Genomic DNA, 21,491 nt, shown 5'->3' with positions numbered 1-21,491 from the left:
CAGGCTGGTGGGGGGGGAGGTGTGCAGTTGGGGGCAACCAGGCCAGCAGTGGGGGGTAGTTGGGGGCGATTAGGCTGTCAGGGGGGGCAGTGAGGGGCGACTAGGCTGGCAGGGGGGGACAGTTAGGGGCAAGCAGGCTGGCAGGGGGGCAGTAAGGGGTGACCAGGCAGGCAGGCGAGCGATTAGGAGTCAGCGGTCCAGGATTGTGAGAGGGATGTCTGACCGGGGATTGGGCCTAAACCGGCAGTTGGACATCTTCCAAGGGGTCCCGAATTGGAGAGGGTGCAGGCTGGGCTGAGGGGATGAATTTTGTGCACCGGGCCTCTAGTTAGCCTATAGTTCTCTTTTCTTGTAATTTCTTTGATGTTTGGTGTTACGATAATACTTGCCTCATTAAATGTATTGAAAAATATTACCTCTTTAATTTTCTGGAAGTCTGTCTAGAATTGGTACTATTTCTTCTTTAAATTCTATCTAGGCCTGGAGTTTTCTTTGTGAAAAGGTTTTTAACTACAAATTCAATTCCTTTTATCTCCCTGCCCCTGCAATTTGACTGATATAACTGACATAACATAGTGTCAATTTAAGGCATGTAACATGATTTGATACACATATGTAATGCAAAATGATTACCACAATAAGATTAGTTATTATATCTATCACCTTACATAATTATTATTTTTTAAAATATAGAATCTGATTCCTTTTTTAAATATATTTTTAAAGTTGATTTCAGAGAGGAAGAAAGAGGGGGAGAGAGAGAGAAACATCAATGATAATAATCATTGATCGGCTGCCTCCTGCAGGCCCCACACTGGGAATGTGCCCTGACCAAGAATAGAACTGTGACTTCCTGGTTCATAGGCTGATGCTCAACCACTAAGTCATGCCGGCCAGGCCATAATTATTTTTTTAAATAGTGAGAATACTTAAGATCTACTTTACTAGCAACTTTCAAGTATATAATACAAAATTTCTAGAGGTGGGATTGCTGGATCATGTGGTAGTTCTATTTTTAATTATTTGAGGAACCTGCAAGTGGCTGCACCAATTTACATTCCCACAAACTGAACAAGGGTTTCCTTTTTTCTATATCCTCACCAACACTTATCTTTTTCGTCACTGCCATCCTAACAAATGTAAAGTAATATCTCATTGTGGTTATAACTAATTTGCATTTCCCTGGTGATTAGTGATATTCATGTACCTGTTGGCCATGCGTATGTCTTCTTTGGAAACAGGTCCTTTGACATTTTTTTAATCAGAATATTTGGGTTCCTTTGGGCTACTGAGTTGTCTAAATTCCATATATATTTTGGATATTAACCCAAGTTCAATTTTTTTATATTAACCCCTCAAATTCAGCATTTAGGTTATCTATTTCTTCTTGATTGAGAAGAAATTTATGTTTTTCAAGGAATTTTTCCATTTCAGCCAAGCTGTTGAACTTATTAGCACAAAGTTCTAATATTCCCCTATTAGAATTTTAATAATTGTAGGATCTGTATTGATGTCCCCTTTCAATCCTGGTATTGATAATTCATGCTAATCTCTTCCTCCTCCCCTCCCCCAACTAGTCTGGCTAGAAGTTTATCAATTTAATTGGTGTTTTCAGAGAACCAGGTTTTGATTTTTCTCTATTGTCTGCCTGTTTTCTATGTAATTGATATTCACTTTTATCCTTATATAATTTCCTTCTTTCTGCTTTCTTTGGGTTTTACTCATTTCCTAGATTCTTAAATCAGACTGAGACCTTTCTTCTTGTCTACTAAATTTAACACTATAAGTTTCTCTCTAAGAACTGCTCTAGCTGTATCCTACAAATACTGTTTTAATTTTAATTCAATAAAAATATTTTCCAACTTCTCTTTTAATTTCTTCTTTTACTAATGAGTTACCTTGTCCAAATATTTGGGGATTTTCCACATATCTTTCCATTATTGATTTCCTGTTTAATTCCTTTATGGTCTGAGAACTGTATGATTTAAATCCTTTAAAATTCATTGAAACTTGTTTTATGGGCCAGAATATGGTATATCTTGGTAAATGTTCCATGTAAATGCCAAAAGAATATATATTCTACTGATGCTGGATGCACTGTTTTACAAACATCATTTAGGTCCTTGAGGAACTGACCTTTTTATAAGATAAACTAGAGGCCCGATGCACTAATTTGTGCAAGGGGCTCGGCCCTCACGGCCCCGGCTGCCTTGTGGCCCTGCCCACTGGTCATTCGGAAGGTCTTTCTGCCATCTGGTCTAATTAGCATTTTAGCTCTTTATTATATAGGATGTCCTTTGTGCATGGTAATATTCCTTATTTTTTTGAAGTTTACTCTGACTTGTAGTAACATAGCTATTACAGTTTACTTTTAAAAAAAAATGTTTTTATTGATTTCAGAGAGAGGGGAAAGGAGAGGGGGAGAGAGAAACATCGATGTGAGAGTGGAACATTGATCAGTTGTCTCCTGCACGCCCCATAAGGAGCTGAGCCACAACCTGTGCACGTGCCCCTGACTGGGAATCAAACCAACAACCCCTTGGTGCGTGGGACAATGCCCAATCTACTGAAGCACACCGGCCAGGGCTAGTGGGTTCTTATAGTATAGGTGGACCCTTGAATAATACTGGGGGGCAAGTGGCCACAACTGCTTGTACAGCTGAAAACCAGCATATAACTTAAGTCAGCCTTTCACATCCATGGATTCCCAACTGCCAGTTGACTCTCATTGAACACCACAAGTATTTTTTTGTTTTGTTTTTTAAATCTTCACCAAGGATATTCATCCATTAATTTTTAGAGAGAGTGGAAGAGAGAGGGAAAGATAGAGAGAAATATCGATGTGAGAGAAATACATCCATTGGTTGCCTCCTGCACAAGCCCTGACCAGGGCCCGGGCCGGGGAGGAGTCTGCAAGCAAGGTCTGAGCAGAATCAAACCCAGGACCTTTCGGTCCGCAGGCTGATGCTCTATCCACTGAGCAAAACCGGCTAAAGCCAACACAGGTTTTTCAACTGCACGGAAAAACTGAATTCAGTCAAAGGGAAAAATTTTGTGTATAAGTGGACCTGTGCAGTTCAAATCATGTTGTTCAGGAATGAACTATATATAACTGGGTTCTGCCTTATCAATCTGATAATGTCTGTGTTTCAACTAGACTATTTAAATCACTTATGTTTAATGTAATTATTAATATGATTTAGTTTAAATCTACCATTTTGCTATTTATTTTCTATTTGTCCCATTGATTCTTTCTTCCTTTTCCTCCTTTTTCCTGAGTTCTTTTGTATTCAGTATTTTTAATATAGTTTGTTTGTTACAGATTGTGTTTCTCCTGAGTATGAGTCAAGTTTTTCTGCTTCCTTGTGTGCCTGGTAATTTTGTGTGTGTGCCTGGTAATTTTTGATGGGATATCAGACATTGTATTTTCACACTGGTAAGTGCTGAATTTTGTTGTTCATTTAAGGAGGGTTGGCTTTTGTTCTGGCATGCAGCTGTTACTTACAGAGCAGTTTGATACTTCCAAACACTGCTTTGAAACTTGGTGAAGGTGCTTTATTCTGGGGCTAAATGAGCTCAGGTAGTAAGGCATGTTTCTGAGGACACACCCCAATAACTTGTATATTACAAGATCTGTCCACAATGGTCAGTAGAAATGTCAACTATTCTTAGCCCCATGTTCCAGGAATTGTTTAGCATGCTAACTTCCTGTGTTTTTCCCTGGCCATGGACATTTTCACCCAACACATGTACACAACCAAGGCTTGAAGGGACCTCTCTAAATATCTTTGGAGCCTTCTTTCTGTGTAGCTCCTTTTTTGGTATCCTGTTCTATGACTTCTAGCCACCTTGGCTTGGGCTCTCCAAACTTCAGTTTATGACTCGTCAATTCAGCAAGACTATGAACTCTGTTAGGTTTTCCCCTACCTGCACTTTTGAAATTGCTTCTGAGCAGTGAGCTATGGATCACCTGAATGTTATCCTTCTTTTAAGGATTGTAGCCCTCTACTTCCTGTTGCCCAAATCTGGAAATAGTTGTTTCATTTAGTTTGTTCTCTAATTGTTTATGATGAGAGGGTAATTCCTGTAGTAATTAATCCTTCAAAGGCAGAAGCAGAGGCTCTTTTATGTCTTTTTTTTTAAATACATAATACCTGGAATCTAATGCTTTTCAGTTTTAAACAAGCTATATCAGAACAGAAATCATCCTTACCTTTGTAGACTTCTCTAATGGTTGATCATATTGCGCCTGCTGCATAACATCACTAACTATCATTTTAGCAATCTTCCAAGCTAGCTCTTCTTGGGCCTAAAAGAAGTAATGGAAACTGTTGATAACAGTTATTCATTAAAAGAATCAAGACATACATTTCAGTGCTCTAAACACAACTGCATATGTATGTAATTTCTACCTGTTCAGATAAGCACACTGCCATGTCTGGGCCACCCTCTGGCTATGATATATTAACATGCTATATACACTGTCTTCCAAAATCAGCCACCGGTACCTAACACCACACAATCTTCACGTTAGTTCTCAAAACAAAACATTTTTCTTTTTCTACTCCCATCTCTCAACGCACTTCACTATTAAAAAGGAGGCCTCCATTCCTGAAAGTAAAAATGACAGCAAGAAAGGAAACTTTTGTGTCTACACTGATTACTGATGCCTGTTGTTTGATAGAAACTTGATTACAAGGTTATCTGCCAGTGGCCAGAATCTCTGGGCTGAAGATACCTCCATAGCCTCCACTAGGCAATTATTAGTTGTTAAGAAGGCCCACCCTTTCTTGTTACATTCTGAGTGAGTGAGTAATAATGTGCCACGCTGGTTCAACATGGCAACTAAAGAAAGAGAAATCTTGAAACCTTAGTTAGACAAGGTGCCATTTACAAACAGGAATCTCTTTACACTAAAAGTAGAATTTACCTCATCAGTATTTCCTTGCACCCATTTCTTCATAGCTTGTGAGAACATGGATCCTAGTAAACAAAGCCAAAGTTGCATGTAAATTTCATGCATAATTTGACATTGAAAATACTGTTAGTTACAAGCTACTTCCAGACATGGACATTCTCTTTTTTTTGGGGGGGGGGAGGGGTGTACAATCTTCTCTAAAACATTAAGGAATACTACTATTAACAGAAACTGATTATGATGTCTCCATAACAGAGTATTTAACTGGCAAACATCATTCTTTGAAAACTTGTTTCTGAGTTCTGGATTTTTCTTCTATTTGATACAAGAAACTTTCATCTGGTGTTAGATTTGCAGCAAACTAAAAGAGCAAAAGCAAACCATGGCTTAGATTTAATTTTGGATAAGAATCTAGGAGATATAACCTACTTGTTTAGGTAAGCAAACCTTCCCAAGCAACTACTATACAAAAGGGCTTCAAGTGTAGATTATGCTGCTACATGCTGTATAAATTAGCTGAGTAAGTCAAGTTTTAAATAGTCATCCTCTGTCCAAGTCATAGTACACCTCAACTTCCTAGTAGACACACAAGCCTATCTCCAACTGTACTCAGATGCTGAAAAATCACCAAGGCAGTAGGCTAGCCTCTATCTCCATGAATGAAATACACAGCTTACCCTTTCATTAATACTAATAGGTTCAAGTCCTAACTTTGCCTTAAACTAAGTGGTTGGTAGATTATTTCTTAGGCAAGGTCCTGATTAATTCAAGGACTGGGATAGAACTATACATAGCATTCATGAAAAATACAAAACCTGATCCTTTGCCCTTAATGATTTGTATTTCTAGCTAAAAGTTTGAATACTGTCTAAATTTTATGGCCAAGCAGAGTCAACAGAGCCACAAATCACATGCTCTGCCTAGCATCTCAGATGGCTGTCACTTTACCCAATGCACTTCTCTCTCCAGGCTCACCTGCAGAGTCACACTGTTGACAAGCTCCTACTTGCTAATACTCTCCCCTTTACTTTTAATACCCACACCTCTGACTCTCTGCGTATTCCCTCCTCCTTTAACCTGGGGCTTTTCAGGATCCCATTCCCAGCCTTATTTAATCCCTCATTGCTCGGTGGGGCAACTCATCCCCTCCTGTGTGTTTAACTTCCTTCAAAATGCAAATAACGAAAACTGGTCCTTGGGTGTCAAACCCATACTTACAAATTCTCCTAAATGTATCCCAAACTTAGTATGTTTTGAATGGAGCTCATCTGTCTCCCACCTACTTTTTCTCATCCTCCACCTCAGAAATTAACTTAATCCTCTATTGAAAATTAACGTAATTTTTCATCCAGAGAACCCATGTTTAAAAACTCAACCTACCTCTCTCATTTACTTTCCATATGAAATCTGTCACCAAATTCATCTCTTAAATTCCACCTTAGAAGTCTTATAAATCTGACCTTCTTTCTAATTCCTGCTAGTATCTACCTTCAAATCCTCTTTTTTTCTATCTACATTATTAGCTAAACCTATTACCTGAATGGTTTCTCTAATATCAGTCTCTCCTGAACTCCAATTCATTCCTATACTACTGCCAGAAAAATGCATCTAGTCAGTATTCTGCTTAGAAATCCCTGATGCCTATATGACAGGACTTGGGTTTCTCAGTATGATATGCAAGGGCTTTCGCAATATATGGCAGCTTCCTCTCCCACCACTGCATCCAACACCAGGAACGGCCACTCCAGGGACCACATGTTCACAATATCCTTTACAATTCCTTCTTGATACACTTTCACATTTAAATTTACCTTGCTTGCCCCACAAGCAAAGTTCTCATATTCTCAGAAGCCTCTGAGATACACCCTTCTCAAACTCAACCATTTCCTCTGTGCTCTATTATCAGGGTTTCAAAACCCAAACTGGCCTGGCCAGTGTGGCTCAATGGTTGAGCATTGATCCAGGAACCAAGAGGTCACTAGTTCAATTTCTGTTCTATTCCCAGTCAGGGCACATGCTGGAGTTTGAGGCTTGATACCCAGTAGGAGGCGTGCAGGAGGCAGCCAATCTATGAAATTTCTCTTTCATGAATCGTTCTATCCCTCTCCCATCCTCTCTCTTTAAAAAGTCAATTAAAAATATTTTTTAAAAAATAAACTCCAAATTGAACCTATAGACTGGCAAATACTGAACACACTTTACAGCAGCCCTTAGCAAAGGAGAAGAAGGGAGAAGTGGAGCTGAATTGCAAACTGTTGTCAAAATGGTATTCTGAACCAAAGCTAGAGTTGCTTTTAATCTGCCATGTGATCCCTAACAAGTTACAATTTTCCTCACCCTTGACTTCTTTTTTTTTTTTAAATATATTTTATTGATTTTTTACAGATAGGAAGGGAAAGGGATAGAGAGTCAGAAACATCGATGAGAGAGAAACATCGATCAGCTGCCTCCTGCACACTCCCCACTGGGTATGTACCTGCAACCAAGGTACATGCCCTTGACCGGAATCGAACCTGGGACCCTTGAGTCCGCAGGCCGACACTCTATCCACTAAGCCAAACCGGTCAGGGCTTGACTTCTTCATATATAGATTAAGGAGGTGGTACCCACAGATATATCATCTAAGATTTGCATGTGCTTGAAAATGCTAAGAAATCTCTACTGTATTGGGGTCTGAGAAGGGGGAGTGTGGCTCTGTGAATAGTCTCAGAATAAGAAAGTAATCTGAATAAGAAAATTTAGTGTCCATGTCAGTTTTAAAAATGATTTTTATATTAAATAATTAAAATAAATATGACAGAAAATCTCTACCAACTCTTCTAGATTAATTAATCCAATCAACAAGTATGTAATGAGTGCAAGGCTTTATTTTTGAATCAGAGAATATAGTGTCAAATATGATAGACAAAATCCCTACTTCCAGAAAGGTAATATTCTATTCATGAAAGAGAAATAGACTATAAAACAAGGATGCAATAAGTGAGCAAGACAGCTTCAGCGCCCTCCTCTCGGGAGCATGCCGGCACCTTTCCCGCCCCTCCTTTTTCAAACCCCTCTCTCTCCTAAGCTCCCAGGGCCCCTCGTTTGCCTCTGTAACTTGTTTCCTGAACCCATTTCTTCTACAATTCACTTCTTCTATCTCTGTGACTTTATAAATAAACTTTCTCTTATAAAATAAGTTCAGATAGTGACTAGGAAAATGAAGAAGTGGTATGTTAATGGTCCAAACGATGTAGTTCATTTGGGTTGGGGAGTCCTCTCTGAAGGGAGAATGCTGCGATGAGAAGGATCCAGTGGTTGTGAAAGCCATGGAAGGACTTCCATGGCCAGGAAACAGCTATGTGGAGGCCCTAACAGGGAAGGGACTTCAGAGAGAGCTTAGTCAGTGGCGGGAGGAGGAGTGGTGAAAGGTAGACAGGGGATACTGATAGGTTACAGCCAAGAGTTGATAGGAAGGCAGGGGGGGAAGAGATGGGTGGGTGATTAAGCAGCAAAACATGCCGGTTAAGAAAATTCAAAAAGTAAAGGAAAAGGCTATACTGAAAAGCAAAAGGTACCTCCCTCTCCTCATGCTATACTTTTGAGTGTATCCTTTTAAAAATACCATACACAACATCACCTAGATGTACTCTAACCAAATCATCAAGACCTTAGGTACAACTACGAGTTTACAAGAAATACAGGAGAGAAAGAAATAAACTAAATAATACAACAACAACAACAACAAAATCCAGAAGGTTAGCCATTTTATAGGAAAACTAGGTGATAGATTTAGCAAGTCAGGGTCACAAAAAACGGGAGTAAACTAGATTAAAATAAACCGAGACTACTGGAACATCTTCCTGTTTATATCTTTGGCATCTACAGTGTCCGCACCCAGGAATCATTTAAGTGCCTTCTGAGTGAATGAACTGAATCTGCAGGCTCCTACATTACATCATTTACTTGCCAAAAAAAAAAACAACCCCCAAAAATACATCACTTAAAGAGACATCTGAACAACTCAAGGAAGCACCAGGTATACAGACTTATTTCGTTAACTGCAGACATGACTAGTCATTGCTCTACATAGGCATGTCTCAAATTAATAATGCAAGTAACTCAATGGATGCGCTTGCTGTTGGAGATACAATCCTGTTGCCTATACCTTCAAATATAACCCAAATTTAGCCATTCTTCCACTACTGAATCCACCACCACGCCTTACGTAGACCATAGCAAGAATGTTGCTGCCCTACTTTTCCTCTTAAACTTCTACACTCTATTTTCCAAACATCTGTTAAAACCACCCCTTTAGCCCTGACCGGTTTGGCTCAGTGGCTGCAGCGTTGGCCTGCGGACTCAAGGGTCCCAGGTTCGATTCTGGTCAAGGGCATGTACTTTGGTTGCGGGCACATACCCAGTGGGGAGTGTGCAGGAAGTGACTGATCGATGTTTCTCTCTCATCGATGTTTCTAACTCTCTATCCCTCTCCCTTCCTCTCTGTAAAAAATCAATAAAATATATTAAAAAAAACCACACAAAACCACCCCTTTAAAACATAAATTGCATCATGGTACTGCCCTGCTCCAACTTGCAATGTGTCCCCTGCACTTTAAAGTCCCTACCATGGTTTGTGGTAACCCACCAACCTCATTTGCCTCCTGTCGCTTATCCTTTTCCTCACTCCTCTTCAGACATGGGTCTTGCTCTTCCCTGAGCTCTTAAACTTCAAGGCCTCTATTCTTTTTTTTTTTTTGAGATTTTATTTATTTATTTATTTATTTATTAAAATTCCTTTATTGATTAAGGTATTGGGCCTCTATTCTTGTTCCTTCTGCCAAGAACACCCTTCCCTCCAGAAACTGCCAAGGCTTACTGCCCCATTTTACTTGGGTCTCTACTCAAAATGCTACCTCCTCAGTGAGACCTCTCCTGACAACCACTGCTAAAATAGCACTCCCCGCCACTCTTCTAGTCGCTTGCTCTGCTTGCATATGCTTATGTGTAAGTATATAAATACATGCACATGCCCTGTGTTTATCTATTTACTGTCTCTTCCACTGTAATATAACTCCTGAGGGCAAGAATTTTATTTTCTCCCCAATACCTAGAATGGCAGATGCATATAGCAGGCATTCATATTTTAGAATGAATGAATAAATCAAATGAAGAGACTAAAAGGACAGAATGAGCAGAGATATTATTATGGGGAAAGTTTTCTTATATATCTTTAACTACTTATAATATACTTTAATTCACATAAAACAAACAGTAAACACCTAACACAGATACTCTAGAGCAGTAATACTTCTTCATGAACTGTCAGAGGAATAAGACCAGCTTAAAAAACCCCAAACAGCTCAGAGATTCTATTAATATTAGAGACTCTATTATCCCCACTGACAGAAGCTACTCTACAATGCAGAGCGCTTCCTGGCCAGTACCTCCCAGAGGTTCTCTAGCACTTCCTCTGCTCCAAGGCCACCAGTACCTTGTCCTAGTATTCATCTTTTACCCAATAAGAGACACTACAAGATTAAGTTTCTTAATGGCAAGATCTGTATCTCCTAACCTGCCCTGAGCATATGACTACATTAAAAATTATTTAATGAATTAACTGTTGTATACTTTCTTTAGTCTTTACATTTTTCCCAATTGTGTAGCTCAGACTTCTCTGGCAAAACAGAAAATAAAAATAAATTATTTGGATAAACTAATAAGGTGAAAGAGGTAACAGGCCCCTTTTTTGGTATATATTATTTTAATAATTGTATTTTTTGCATACTCTATCAATGTATATCTAATCCACAAGGAGAATGTTCATCAACATAAGTGGCATAATTCATTAGTCAAACAACAGTTGCATTAAAAAATAAGATAAACATAGTAGGGATGCAGTCCTATTAAATTCAATAGGAAAATTAGTAACAGCTCTTAATTTTAAACATACATCAAAATGGAGCATTTTCTTCTTATAAAAGTCAGTATCTTTTACTCAAGACAATTCAGTCAGTCCAATTACACTGAACAATTAGTCAAAAAGGATGTGTGTTGCCCTATCTGGTTTGGCTCAGTGGATAGAGCATCAGCCCATGGACTGAGGGGTATCAGGTTTGATTCTAATCAAGGGCACATCCCTCGGTTGTAGGCTCAAGATCCCCAGCCCTGGTTGTGGGTGCATGCAGGAAGCAACCAATCAATATGTCTCTCTCACATAGATGTTTCTCTCTGTCTCTCCCTCTCCCTTCCACTCTCTAAAAATCAATGGAAAAATATTCTTGGGTGAAGATTAACAACAACAACAAAAAAGGATTTGTGTTTAACTCTTGGAATTGATCAAGTACTCTTCTGCCAATTAAACAAAGGATTTGAATTTTATCTATTAATATTTCCCACATATATTTCATAATAACTTTCAGCAATTTGGAGAAAATTTAACAAGATAAAGGATCCCAAGATAAATCTCAAGTCCAATCTGGATTGGGTATTTCATCATTAAATAAAAAAGTGCTAAATATTTTTTCATATAGATGTCTTCTGAATGGTAAAGCAAGTTCAATAACTGATTCAGAGAGAGAGAGAGAGAGAGAGAGAGAGAGAGAGAGAGAGAGACTATATAGAACTGTGATTACATGAAATCCTTGTATTCACTTATGGCTATAAATAGCAAGGTGAAATATATGGCAATTATTTCACAAAATAAACAGTTTAAATCTTAAAGGATCCTTCACTTACAGTCAATGACTAATGTGAGTAAAGGCTTAATATTAAGTATAAAAACAGCACAAACCTTTTGATTTCTTTACATCAGGTTCAGGCTCAGATTCTCGGATGAACTGCCCCACATCACTGACTCTTCCAAATGTCATCTTCCTATGTAAGTATGAGAAGAATATAATTTCTAACAATTAACTTTAAATTAAAAAGAAAAAATCAATTTTAAGTATCTCATGTCATTCAAAGTGAGGCTTATTTTAAATAGAAAGCAAAATAATCTTTAATTCAACGCAATTCTATTCAAAATCCTAAAAAGGTTTATGAAATATGCCAAGTTAACAGGTAATTCACATTTCTAAAATTCAAAGAGAAGAGAAAAGACACAAGAATAGCCAAGGTAACTCTGTAAAAGAAGAGATAAAAAGGTAGGACAAAATGTCTTATAAAACCAGAGTAACATATAATTACTAGTATATAGTATGCTATAAAGCTGTAGTAAAAATGCAAAGTTAAAAGGCAAAGAACACAGTAAAAGGTCTTAATTTTAAGAGATTACTACTAACCATCTATGAAAGTAAAACATTGCAATTGATACTTTCTTAAGCAAGGTTTTAAACAAATGAGCCAACCATTCCTTAAGAATAAATATCTTTGGGAATTAACTCATCTAGGCTTACTGTCCACCATTTCCTAAAAGAAGAAATAAAGCTTACTACAATGCCGACACAGCTGAGGTGTGCTTTCCAAAAACAATGTGATCCAAGGACCTTTCATTTACCTCATGTACCTGTACCTTTCAGACTCCTTCTCCCAATTATCATTGTTACTTTCAGAGAAAAACAATTAAGCATGTTGAAATCCCTTTTATATGGCACTGCTAGGCTTGGGATTGGGGTGGAGTCATTACGCCTTCACACAGGCTTATGTGTTAATCAAGCCATCTTTAGGAAAGAGGAATGATTTTATGATTTGATATGTGGTAAAGTTTAATAAGTGGCATATCCTATGAATCACTATCTTTTTGCTGTAGAATGAAACAAGTTAATTCTAAAATACAAAGGAACAATTTTATTCCATTTTCCAAGTATTGTTATACAGTCCATATAGATGATATTGGCATCTTTGTACTGTATTTTTCTTTTTGCTTTTAAGACAGGAACTTTGAAATCACTAACATATGAATCAACTGAAATATGGATGAGACAGCCCAAAACATACCACACAAACATGACACCTCATCAATATTGCCTACGGTGATGGAATAATGATGTAATATTTGTGGAGTGCTTACTGATACCAGGCCATGTGCTAAATTCTTTTATGGGTGATCTCATTTAATGCCCTCAACAACCCAATGAAGTAGTAATATTATCCTCACTTTATAGATGAAAAACTGAGACACAAAGAGATGACGTAGTTTGCCAATAAGTGGCTGAGACAAGACTAAAACCCAGGAAGTCATTCCTAAGCATTCACTCTCACCATGTTCTACTGCATACTATATGTAAACATTTTGTGCGCATAATAGATTAAAACAGTTTAGATTAAAATGAAAAAAGATGCAAAATTTAATACACTTGATAAAATTCTAGACATGTGCCAAGCTTACCCTGCATACGTCCGTTGATATAAAGATTCTGGATCCAGACTTGCAGCATCCACAATTATTGCTTCATCAAAATTTTTCAGAATTTTAACACTAGCTTTTTTCATACTGGACTACAACAGAAATTGTAAAATTAGTGGTATATTATTTAGGAATCAAATAACTCCTGGGGTTGGAATATGACAGATTGGTACAAATCTTCAGTGTTTGAAATACATGTAATTTTCACTTAACCCATCATTACTGTGATAAAACAAATGATTCTGAAATGTAACATCAATATATAACTACAGGGGGAAAGCACGATATTAAAATGCACACTATATGCACTCACATGCCAAATGTTTTTCTCAAGTTCCCACAAATGTGCTGCCTTACAGCATTATGTTCCCATTTGTGCAAAACTCCCATCCACCCATGATATGCATCTTGACTAATACATGTGACACCCAACTTTTACAAGATAAACCTGAATGCTTTTGATTCTCAGTGAGGCCATGTGACAAAAGAGAAGCTCAAGTTAACTTTCTAAATTAACCAGTTAAATAAGTGTAATAAGTTCCCCTTCACCATTCTATGTCCCCACTCCTCACTCCCACATAAAAAGCAAGTCAAAATTGATAGATCTATGAAATACAGAGCCATGGTTTGACCCAGAAATTCCACTTCTAAAAATTCAATTACAGATGCTCATGCAAAATGACTTATATACAAGATTATTCATTGCAGCATTATTTAAAATAACAAAAGACAGAAACACGCCTAATATCCACAACTAAGGTATATGTTAAATTAATAAAATAAATAATTGAACAGATACTTATAAACATTCTTTGGGGGTGAAAGTGAGAAAAGAGCTCTCTTTTTGTAGCCAAAAGGGCACAGAATTAAAAAGAGTCCTAGCCGGTTTGGCTCAGTGGATAGAGCGTCGGCCCTTGGACTGAACGGGTCCTAGGTTCGATTCCAGTCAAGGGCACGTACTTCGGTTGCAGGTTCCCCAGCCCTGGTTGGGGTGCATGTAGGAGGCAACCAATCGATGTGTCTCTCTCACATTGATGTTTCTCTCTGTCTCCCCTCTCCCTAAAAATCAATGAAAAAATATCCTGGGATAAGGATTAACAGCAACAGCAACAACAACAAAAATAAGAGGCATCAGAATAAAGGAGAGGGAATACTTCTATGAGACCATTGTTACTCAGATTCCCAAACCAGACCAATCTCTGTAGTGTAGACCCAAAATCCTCAATAAAATACTAGCAAACCAAATCCAGAAACATACGGAAATAATTATACACCACAACTAAGTGGGATTTATCCCAGGAATGCAAGCTTGGTTTAACAACTGGTAGTCAATTAACATTTCAAGAGTAAAAACCAAAAGCCTGCATAATCATCTCAGCTAATACAGAAAGAGCATTTGACAAAACCAAACATACTCCTCCCCCCCCTTTTTTTAATCTTCACCTGCGGCCTTAGCTGGGTTGGCTCAGTGGATAGAGCGTCGGTCTATGGACTGAAGGGTCCAGGGTTCGATTCTGGTTAAAGGCACATGCCAGGTTGTGGACTCTATCCCCAGTAGGGGGCATGCAGGAGGCAACATCATTGATGTTTCTATCTCTCTTTCCCTCTCCCTTTCTCCCTGAAATCAATTTAAAAAATGTATTTAAAAAAAATCTTCACCTGAGGGTATTTTTCCATTGATTTTTAGAGAGTGTGGAAGGGAGGGGACAAGACACAGAGAGAGAAACATCAATGTGAGAGAGACACATTGATTGGTTGCCTCCTGCACACACTCCAAACAGGGCCGGGGATCGAACCTACACCAAGGTATGAGTCTTTGACTGGAATTAAACCTGGGTCCCTTCAGTCTGTGAGCCAATGCTCTATCCACTGAATCAAACTGTATAGGGCTCGCCCTCACTGGTTTGGCTCAGTTGATAGAGCATCGGCCTGCAGACTCAAGGGTCCCAGGTTCGATTCCAGTCAAGGGCATGTACCTTGGTTGCGGGCACATACCCAGTAGGGAGTGTGCAGGAGGCAGCTGATCGATGTTTCTCTCTCATCGATGTTTCTAACTCTATCCCTCTCCCTTCCTATCCGTAAAAAAAATCAATAAAATATATTTAATAGAAAAACAAACAAAAAACTGTCTAGGGCTCAATATACTTCTTGATAAAAGAACATTCAACAAATTAGGAATAGTAGAGAACTTCCTCAACTTCATAAAGAGCATTTATTTATGAAAAACCCACTCTAAACATCTTACTAACTGATAAAAAACTGAAAGCTTTCCCCCTGGAAGTTCTAGCTAGAGCAATTAGGCAAGAAAAGGAAATAATAGGCACCCGAAGTGGATAGAAAGAAAACTTTCTATTCACAAATGACGTGGTCTTATATATAGAAAATCCTAAATAATCCACAAGAAAACTATTAGAGCTAACATCAATTTAGTAAAGTTGAAGGTAGATGACACACAAAAAATAGTTATAGTTCTATGTATTATCAATGATGAATCAAAAAAATGAGATTAGCCTGGGTAGTGTGGCTCAGTGGCTGAGGGTCAACCCATAAACCAAAAGGTCACCAATTCAATTCCCTGTCAGGGCACATGCCCGGGGTTTCGGGTTTGATCCCCAATAGGAGGGGTGTAGGAGGCAGCCAATCAATGACGTTTCTCTCTCAATAATGTTTCTTTTCTAAATATATTTTTAAAAATTGATTTCAGAGAGGAAGGCAGAGGGAGAGAGAGAGGTAGAAACATCAATGATGAGAGAGAATCACTGATCGGCTGCCTCCTGCACACCCTCTACTGGGAATCAAGCCTGCAACCTGGGCAATTGCCCTTGAACAGAATCAAACCTGGGACCCTTCAGTCCACAGGCTGGTGCTCTATCCACTGAGCCAAACCGACTAGGGCTCTCTCATTGATGTTTCTATCTCTCTACCCCTCTCGGTTCGTCTCTAAAAATCAGTAAAAAATATTTTTAAAAAGAGATTCATTACATGTAATCAATGTTCCATAATGTTTTTAGAATAGGAGGATGTATATGGTTTGCTCTCCCAGACCTCAAAATAAATAAAATTTTAAAAAAAGAAAGAATAAATATCAAAAACATTTCTGGAAAGGAAGAATTTGATCCAATTCAAGATAAAAGAAGTGATAGCTTGAGGGAAAGCTTCAAAAAATATTTACAAATTCAGGAAAAACAACGTAAGCACAAAAGCTGAACTGCAAAACTTCAATTGCCTAGTCTTAATTAACTGCTAGAAGAAAGTTTTCATTAAGAACCCTCTCAGCAATAAGCAACCGACAAATAAATATAATCACAACTTAAGTGTTACCCAGGTCTTGTTATTAAAAAAAAAAAAAAAATTACAGAATCACAGGCCTGCACACTGAAGGGTTGAGGGTTTGACTCCCAGTCAAGGGCATGTACCTGGGTTGCAGGTTTGATCCCTGGTCCCACAGTCGGGGCACATGCAGGAGGCAATCAATCTATGTGTCTCTCTGACATTAATGTATCTCTCTCCCTCCCTTTCATTCTTTCTAACCATCGATGAAAAAAAAAAAAAAATCCTCAGGTCAGGATTAAAAAAAGAAGTAGTACAAATTGGTAGTTACAAAATAGTTATGGGATGTAAAGTACAGCATAGGGAATATAGTCAATAATACTGCAATAACTCTGTAAAGTGCCAGGTGGGTACTTGAAATACCAGGGAGATCACTTTGTAAAGTATATGATTGTCTAAACCACTCTGCTGTACATCTGAAACTAATATAAAAGAATATTGATGTAATCTGTAATTGAAAAATGAAATAAAAAACAATCCTATTTGTAATAGCATCAAAAAGAAAAAAATTCTTATGAATAAACTGATCCAAGAAGGTATACAACTTATACACTGAAAACTATAAATGTTGCTGGAAGGAATTAAGGACAGCCTAAATTAGATAGAATGTCATTCCATATTCATGGACTGGAAGACTTACAATTGTTAAAATGACAATACTCCCAAAGCAATCTACAGATTCAGTGTAATCCTGATCAAAATGGAAAAGCTGATCCCAAAATTTACATTTGAAATTGCAAGGAACTCAGAATAGCCAAAACAATCTTGCAAATGATAAAAACAAAGTTGAAGGACAAATACTTCCTGATTTTAAAACTTACAAAGCCATAGTAATCAAAACAATATAGTACTGGCAAAGGGGTAGACATATAGGTAGGTTGATAGAGTAGAATTGAGAGTCCAGAAATACACTCATATATCTAGTTAAACGACTTTCGACAAGGATGCTAAAACCATTCAATAGTGAAAGAATAGTTTTTTTCAATAAATGATGCTGGGAAAACTGGATGTCCACATGCAAAAGAATCAAGTTGGACCCCACCTCACATAATATACAAACTAACTCAAAATGGATCAAAGGCCTAAAACTTAGAAGAAAACGTAAGTGGCCATGGGAAGTGACTGCTCAATGGGCACGAGGTTTCCATTTGGGACGATGAATATGTCTGGAACCAGATAGTGGTGATGACTGCATAACACTGTGAACATTCAAAATGTCACTGAATGTCTAAGTTATGTTAAATGAATTTTACCTCAACAAAAAAAAATCACTTGCATTTCTATACACTTAAAATATGAATATGAAATTAGGAAAACAATTTCATTTATAATAGCATCAAAAAATAAAATATTTAGGAATGTTTTTTTTTAATACAAAACTTACACTTGAAAACTACAAAATACTGTTGAAAGAAAGTAAAAGAGATTTGAGTAAGTGAGAAGATATCCATGTTCATGGACCAAAATATTTAATATTGTTAAGATGGCAATACCCCCAAATTAATCTATGGAGTCACTGCAATCTTGATCAGAATCTTTACTGGCTTCTTCATAGAAATTGACAAGCTGATCCTAAAATTCAAATGGAAATAGGAGGATTCCAAATAGTCAAAACAATCTTGAAAAAGAAGAACTAAGTTGGAGGAGTTTCACTTCCTGATTTCAAAAGTTATTACAAAGCAACAGTAATCAAGACAGAGTTAAATAGTTATCAACTGATTTAGCAAATCTATTCCTACATATAAACACGAGAGAAATGAAAACATATATCCATACAAAAACCTGTATCCTATCTAATAAAAGAGTAATATGCAAATTGACCGATACACCAAGACACAAGATGGATGCCACCAGATGGCCTGCAGGGGAGGGCAGTTGTGGGAAGTTAGAGGTGACCAGGCCAGCAGAGGAGGGCAGTTGGGGGTGACGAGGCTGGCAGAGGAGGGCAGTTGGGGGAGACTAGGCCAGCAAGGGAGGGCAGTTGGGGGGGACCCAGGCCTGCAGAGGAGGGCAGTTGGGGGGGGGGGGCAGGCCTGCAGAGGAGGGCAGTTGGGGGGGGGACCAGGCCTGCAGGGGAGGGCAGTTAGGGGTGACCGGGCCGGCAGAGGAGGGCAGTTGGGGGTGACCAGGCTGACAGAGGAGGGCAGTTGGGGGACACCAGGCCAGCAAGGGAGGGAAGTTGGGGGGGACCCAGGCCTGCAGGGGAGGGCAGTTGGGGGGGGACCCAGGCCTGCAGGGGAGGGCAATTGGGAGGGACCAGGCCTGCAGGGGAGGGCAGTTGGGGGGGACCAGGCCTGCAGGGGAGGGCAGTTAGGGGTGACCGGGCCGGCAGAGGAGGGCAGTTGGGGGGGACCAGGCCTGCAGGGGAGGGCAGTTGGGAGCCAGCAGTCCTGGATTGTGAGAGGAATGTCCAACCCCCCGTTTAGGCCCGATCCCAGTGGCGGTCGGACATTCCTCAAGGAGTCCCAGATTGGAGAGGGTGCAGGCTGGGCTGAGGGACACCCCCCCGGTGCACGAGTTTCGTGCACCGGGCCTCTAGTATATACATAAAAGCCTAAGCAACCACTGCGACTGTTACGACCGGCCAGTAGCTATGACGCACACTGACCACCAGGGGGCAGACACTCAATGCAGGAGCTGCCCCCTGATGGTCAGTGTGCACTCACAACCAACCTCCTGCGGTTGGCCAAGCTCCATGCCTCCCCCACCCCCGCCCCGATTGGCTGACCCAGATTTGCCCCGATCGCCGGCCAGGCCAAGGGACTCCACCTGTGCACGAATTCGTGCACTGGGGGTGGGGGTGTGTGTCCCTCAGCCCAGCCGGCACCCTCTCCAATCTGGGACCTCTTGAGGGATATCCGACTGCCCTCTCACAATCCAGGCCTGCTGGCTCCCAACTGCTCACCTGCCTGCCTTCCTGATTGCCCTTAACTGCTTCTGCCTGCCAGCCTGATCACCCCCTAACCACTCCCCTGCCAACCTGATTGATGCCTAACTGCTCCCCTGCCAGCCTGTTTTCCCCTAACTGCCCTCCCCTGCAGGCCTGGTCACTCCTAACTCCTAACTGCCTTCCTCTGCAGGCCTGGTCACTCCTAACTGCCCTCCCCTGCAGGCCTAGTCCCCCCCAACTGCTCTCCCCTTCAGGCCTGGGTCCCCTCCAACTGCCCTTCCCTGCAGGCCCGGTTGCCCCCAACTTCCCTCCTCTGCCGGCCTGGTGACCCCTAACTGCCCTCCCCTGCAGGCTTGATCGCCCCCAACTGACCTCCCTTGCAGGCCTGGTCCCTCCCAACTGCCCTCCCCTGCAGGCCTGATCCCTCCCAACTGCCCTCCCCTGCTGGCATCTTGTGTCCACATGGGGGCAGCCATCTTGTGTGTTGGAGTGATGGTCAATTTGCATATTACTCTTTTATTAGATAGGATAGCCAAAGGTAGAAACAACCCAAATGTTCATCAACTGATGAATAAACAAAATGTGGCTGTGTCTGCATGATGGACTATAGTATGATTTAGCCATAATAAGGAATAAAATATTTACATGCTTAACAGGGTTAAACCTTTAAAATATTATGCTAAGAAAAAAACCACATTATGCTATGTAAAAGAAGCTAGTCACAAAAGACCACATGTCTTTTTTGGTCCATTTATATGAAATATCTAGAATAAGCAAATCAATGGACACAGAGCAATAGCCTGCAGACATTGGAGATTTGGAGGGTGACAGTTTAAGGATACAAGGTTTTTCCCAGGGTAAAAACCATGTTCTAAAATGGATTGTGGTGACAGTTAAGCAACTCTGTGAATATACTAAATGCCATAGAATTATACAATGTAAATGTGTGAATTGTATGGTATATGAATTATATCTCAATAAATCTGTATACACACAAAAAAAGAAAAATACGACACACAGTTATAAAATGACAAGAACAGATCATACTAACCTAGGCCAGTGGTCAGCAAACTCATTAGTCAACAGAGCCAAATATCAACAGTACAAGGATTGAAATTTCTTTTGAGAGCCGAAAACCGACATCTGCGCATGGGCCATGAAGTTTCAATCGCACTGTACGTGTGCGCGCGCACGTGATATTTTGTGGAAGAGCCACACTCAAGAGGCCAAAGAGCCGCATGTGGCTTGCGAGCCACAGTTTGCCAACCACTGACTTAGGCCATCAAAAGTTGGATTGTAACCACCCTTGCAGGGGGAGGCTAGTGACTGGAAGGGGATATAAGAGAGTTTCTGACATACTGATAAAGTCCTGTTTCTTAATCTGGATGCTGGTTATGTGGGTAGTTCTGTCTATGAGAAGTCTTCAAACTGTATATAGTTATGATAGTGCCAAGTTTTCTGTATGTATATTATAAATGTAAAAATATACATATAGTTAACACCTAGGTCTTTAAAGTGCCTTAAAGCCCAAAACATTCCATCCAGCCTGTATGAAAAACAAAGTGGCAACCACATGCGGCACGTTAGCTCCAAGGTAACCTTAAGAGCAGGGAAATGTACAAGGAGAGCCTGTTGATAGCAATAAAATAGTTCTGTTTTATAAATTAAGAAAATTTGTCCAAGGCCCAGTGTCAAAAATTCAAAGTATTATTTGTCAAAAGAGATGAAAAAATAATTATGCTATATTATTAAACTTGTGGTGAAAAACACTAGACTGGAAATATAGTTCTGGCTCTCCCACTTGCTGTGTGACTTCAATAAAAGCAGTTAACTTTTTTTTTTTTTTTTAAATATATTTTATTGATTTTTTACAGAGAGGAAGGGAGCGGGATAGAGAGTTAGAAACATCGATGAGAGAGAAACATCGATCAGCTGCCTCCTGCACACCCCCCACTGGGGATATGCCCGCAACCAAGGTACATGCCCTTGACCGGAATCGAACCTGGGACCCTTCAGTCCCCAGGCTG

General features: G+C 39.7%; 1 protein-coding gene across 2 annotated transcripts in view; it reads right to left on the bottom strand.

Moving 5' to 3' along the window:
- The window catches only part of AKAP10 (A-kinase anchoring protein 10), a 120,949-nt gene that overhangs the window by 11,807 nt on the left and 87,651 nt on the right, over positions 1 to 21,491 (bottom strand). For both annotated transcript variants that reach the window (XM_080677139.1, XM_080677138.1), the window contains 4 exons: positions 13,227 to 13,336; positions 11,691 to 11,773; positions 4,931 to 4,983; positions 4,214 to 4,309 (listed from right to left, as the gene is read on the bottom strand). In XM_080677139.1, coding sequence (XP_080533265.1) covers positions 4,214 to 4,309; positions 4,931 to 4,983; positions 11,691 to 11,773; positions 13,227 to 13,336 — 342 coding nt within the window. The remainder of the gene's footprint in view (positions 1 to 4,213; positions 4,310 to 4,930; positions 4,984 to 11,690; positions 11,774 to 13,226; positions 13,337 to 21,491) is intronic.

This window comes from Plecotus auritus (genome assembly GCF_963455305.1).
Source record: "Plecotus auritus genome assembly, chromosome: 7".
NCBI classification, from domain to species: Eukaryota; Metazoa; Chordata; class Mammalia; order Chiroptera; family Vespertilionidae; genus Plecotus; species Plecotus auritus.
Note: the sequence above shows the minus strand (reverse complement) of the source record. Positions and strands in the feature narration are given on the sequence as shown.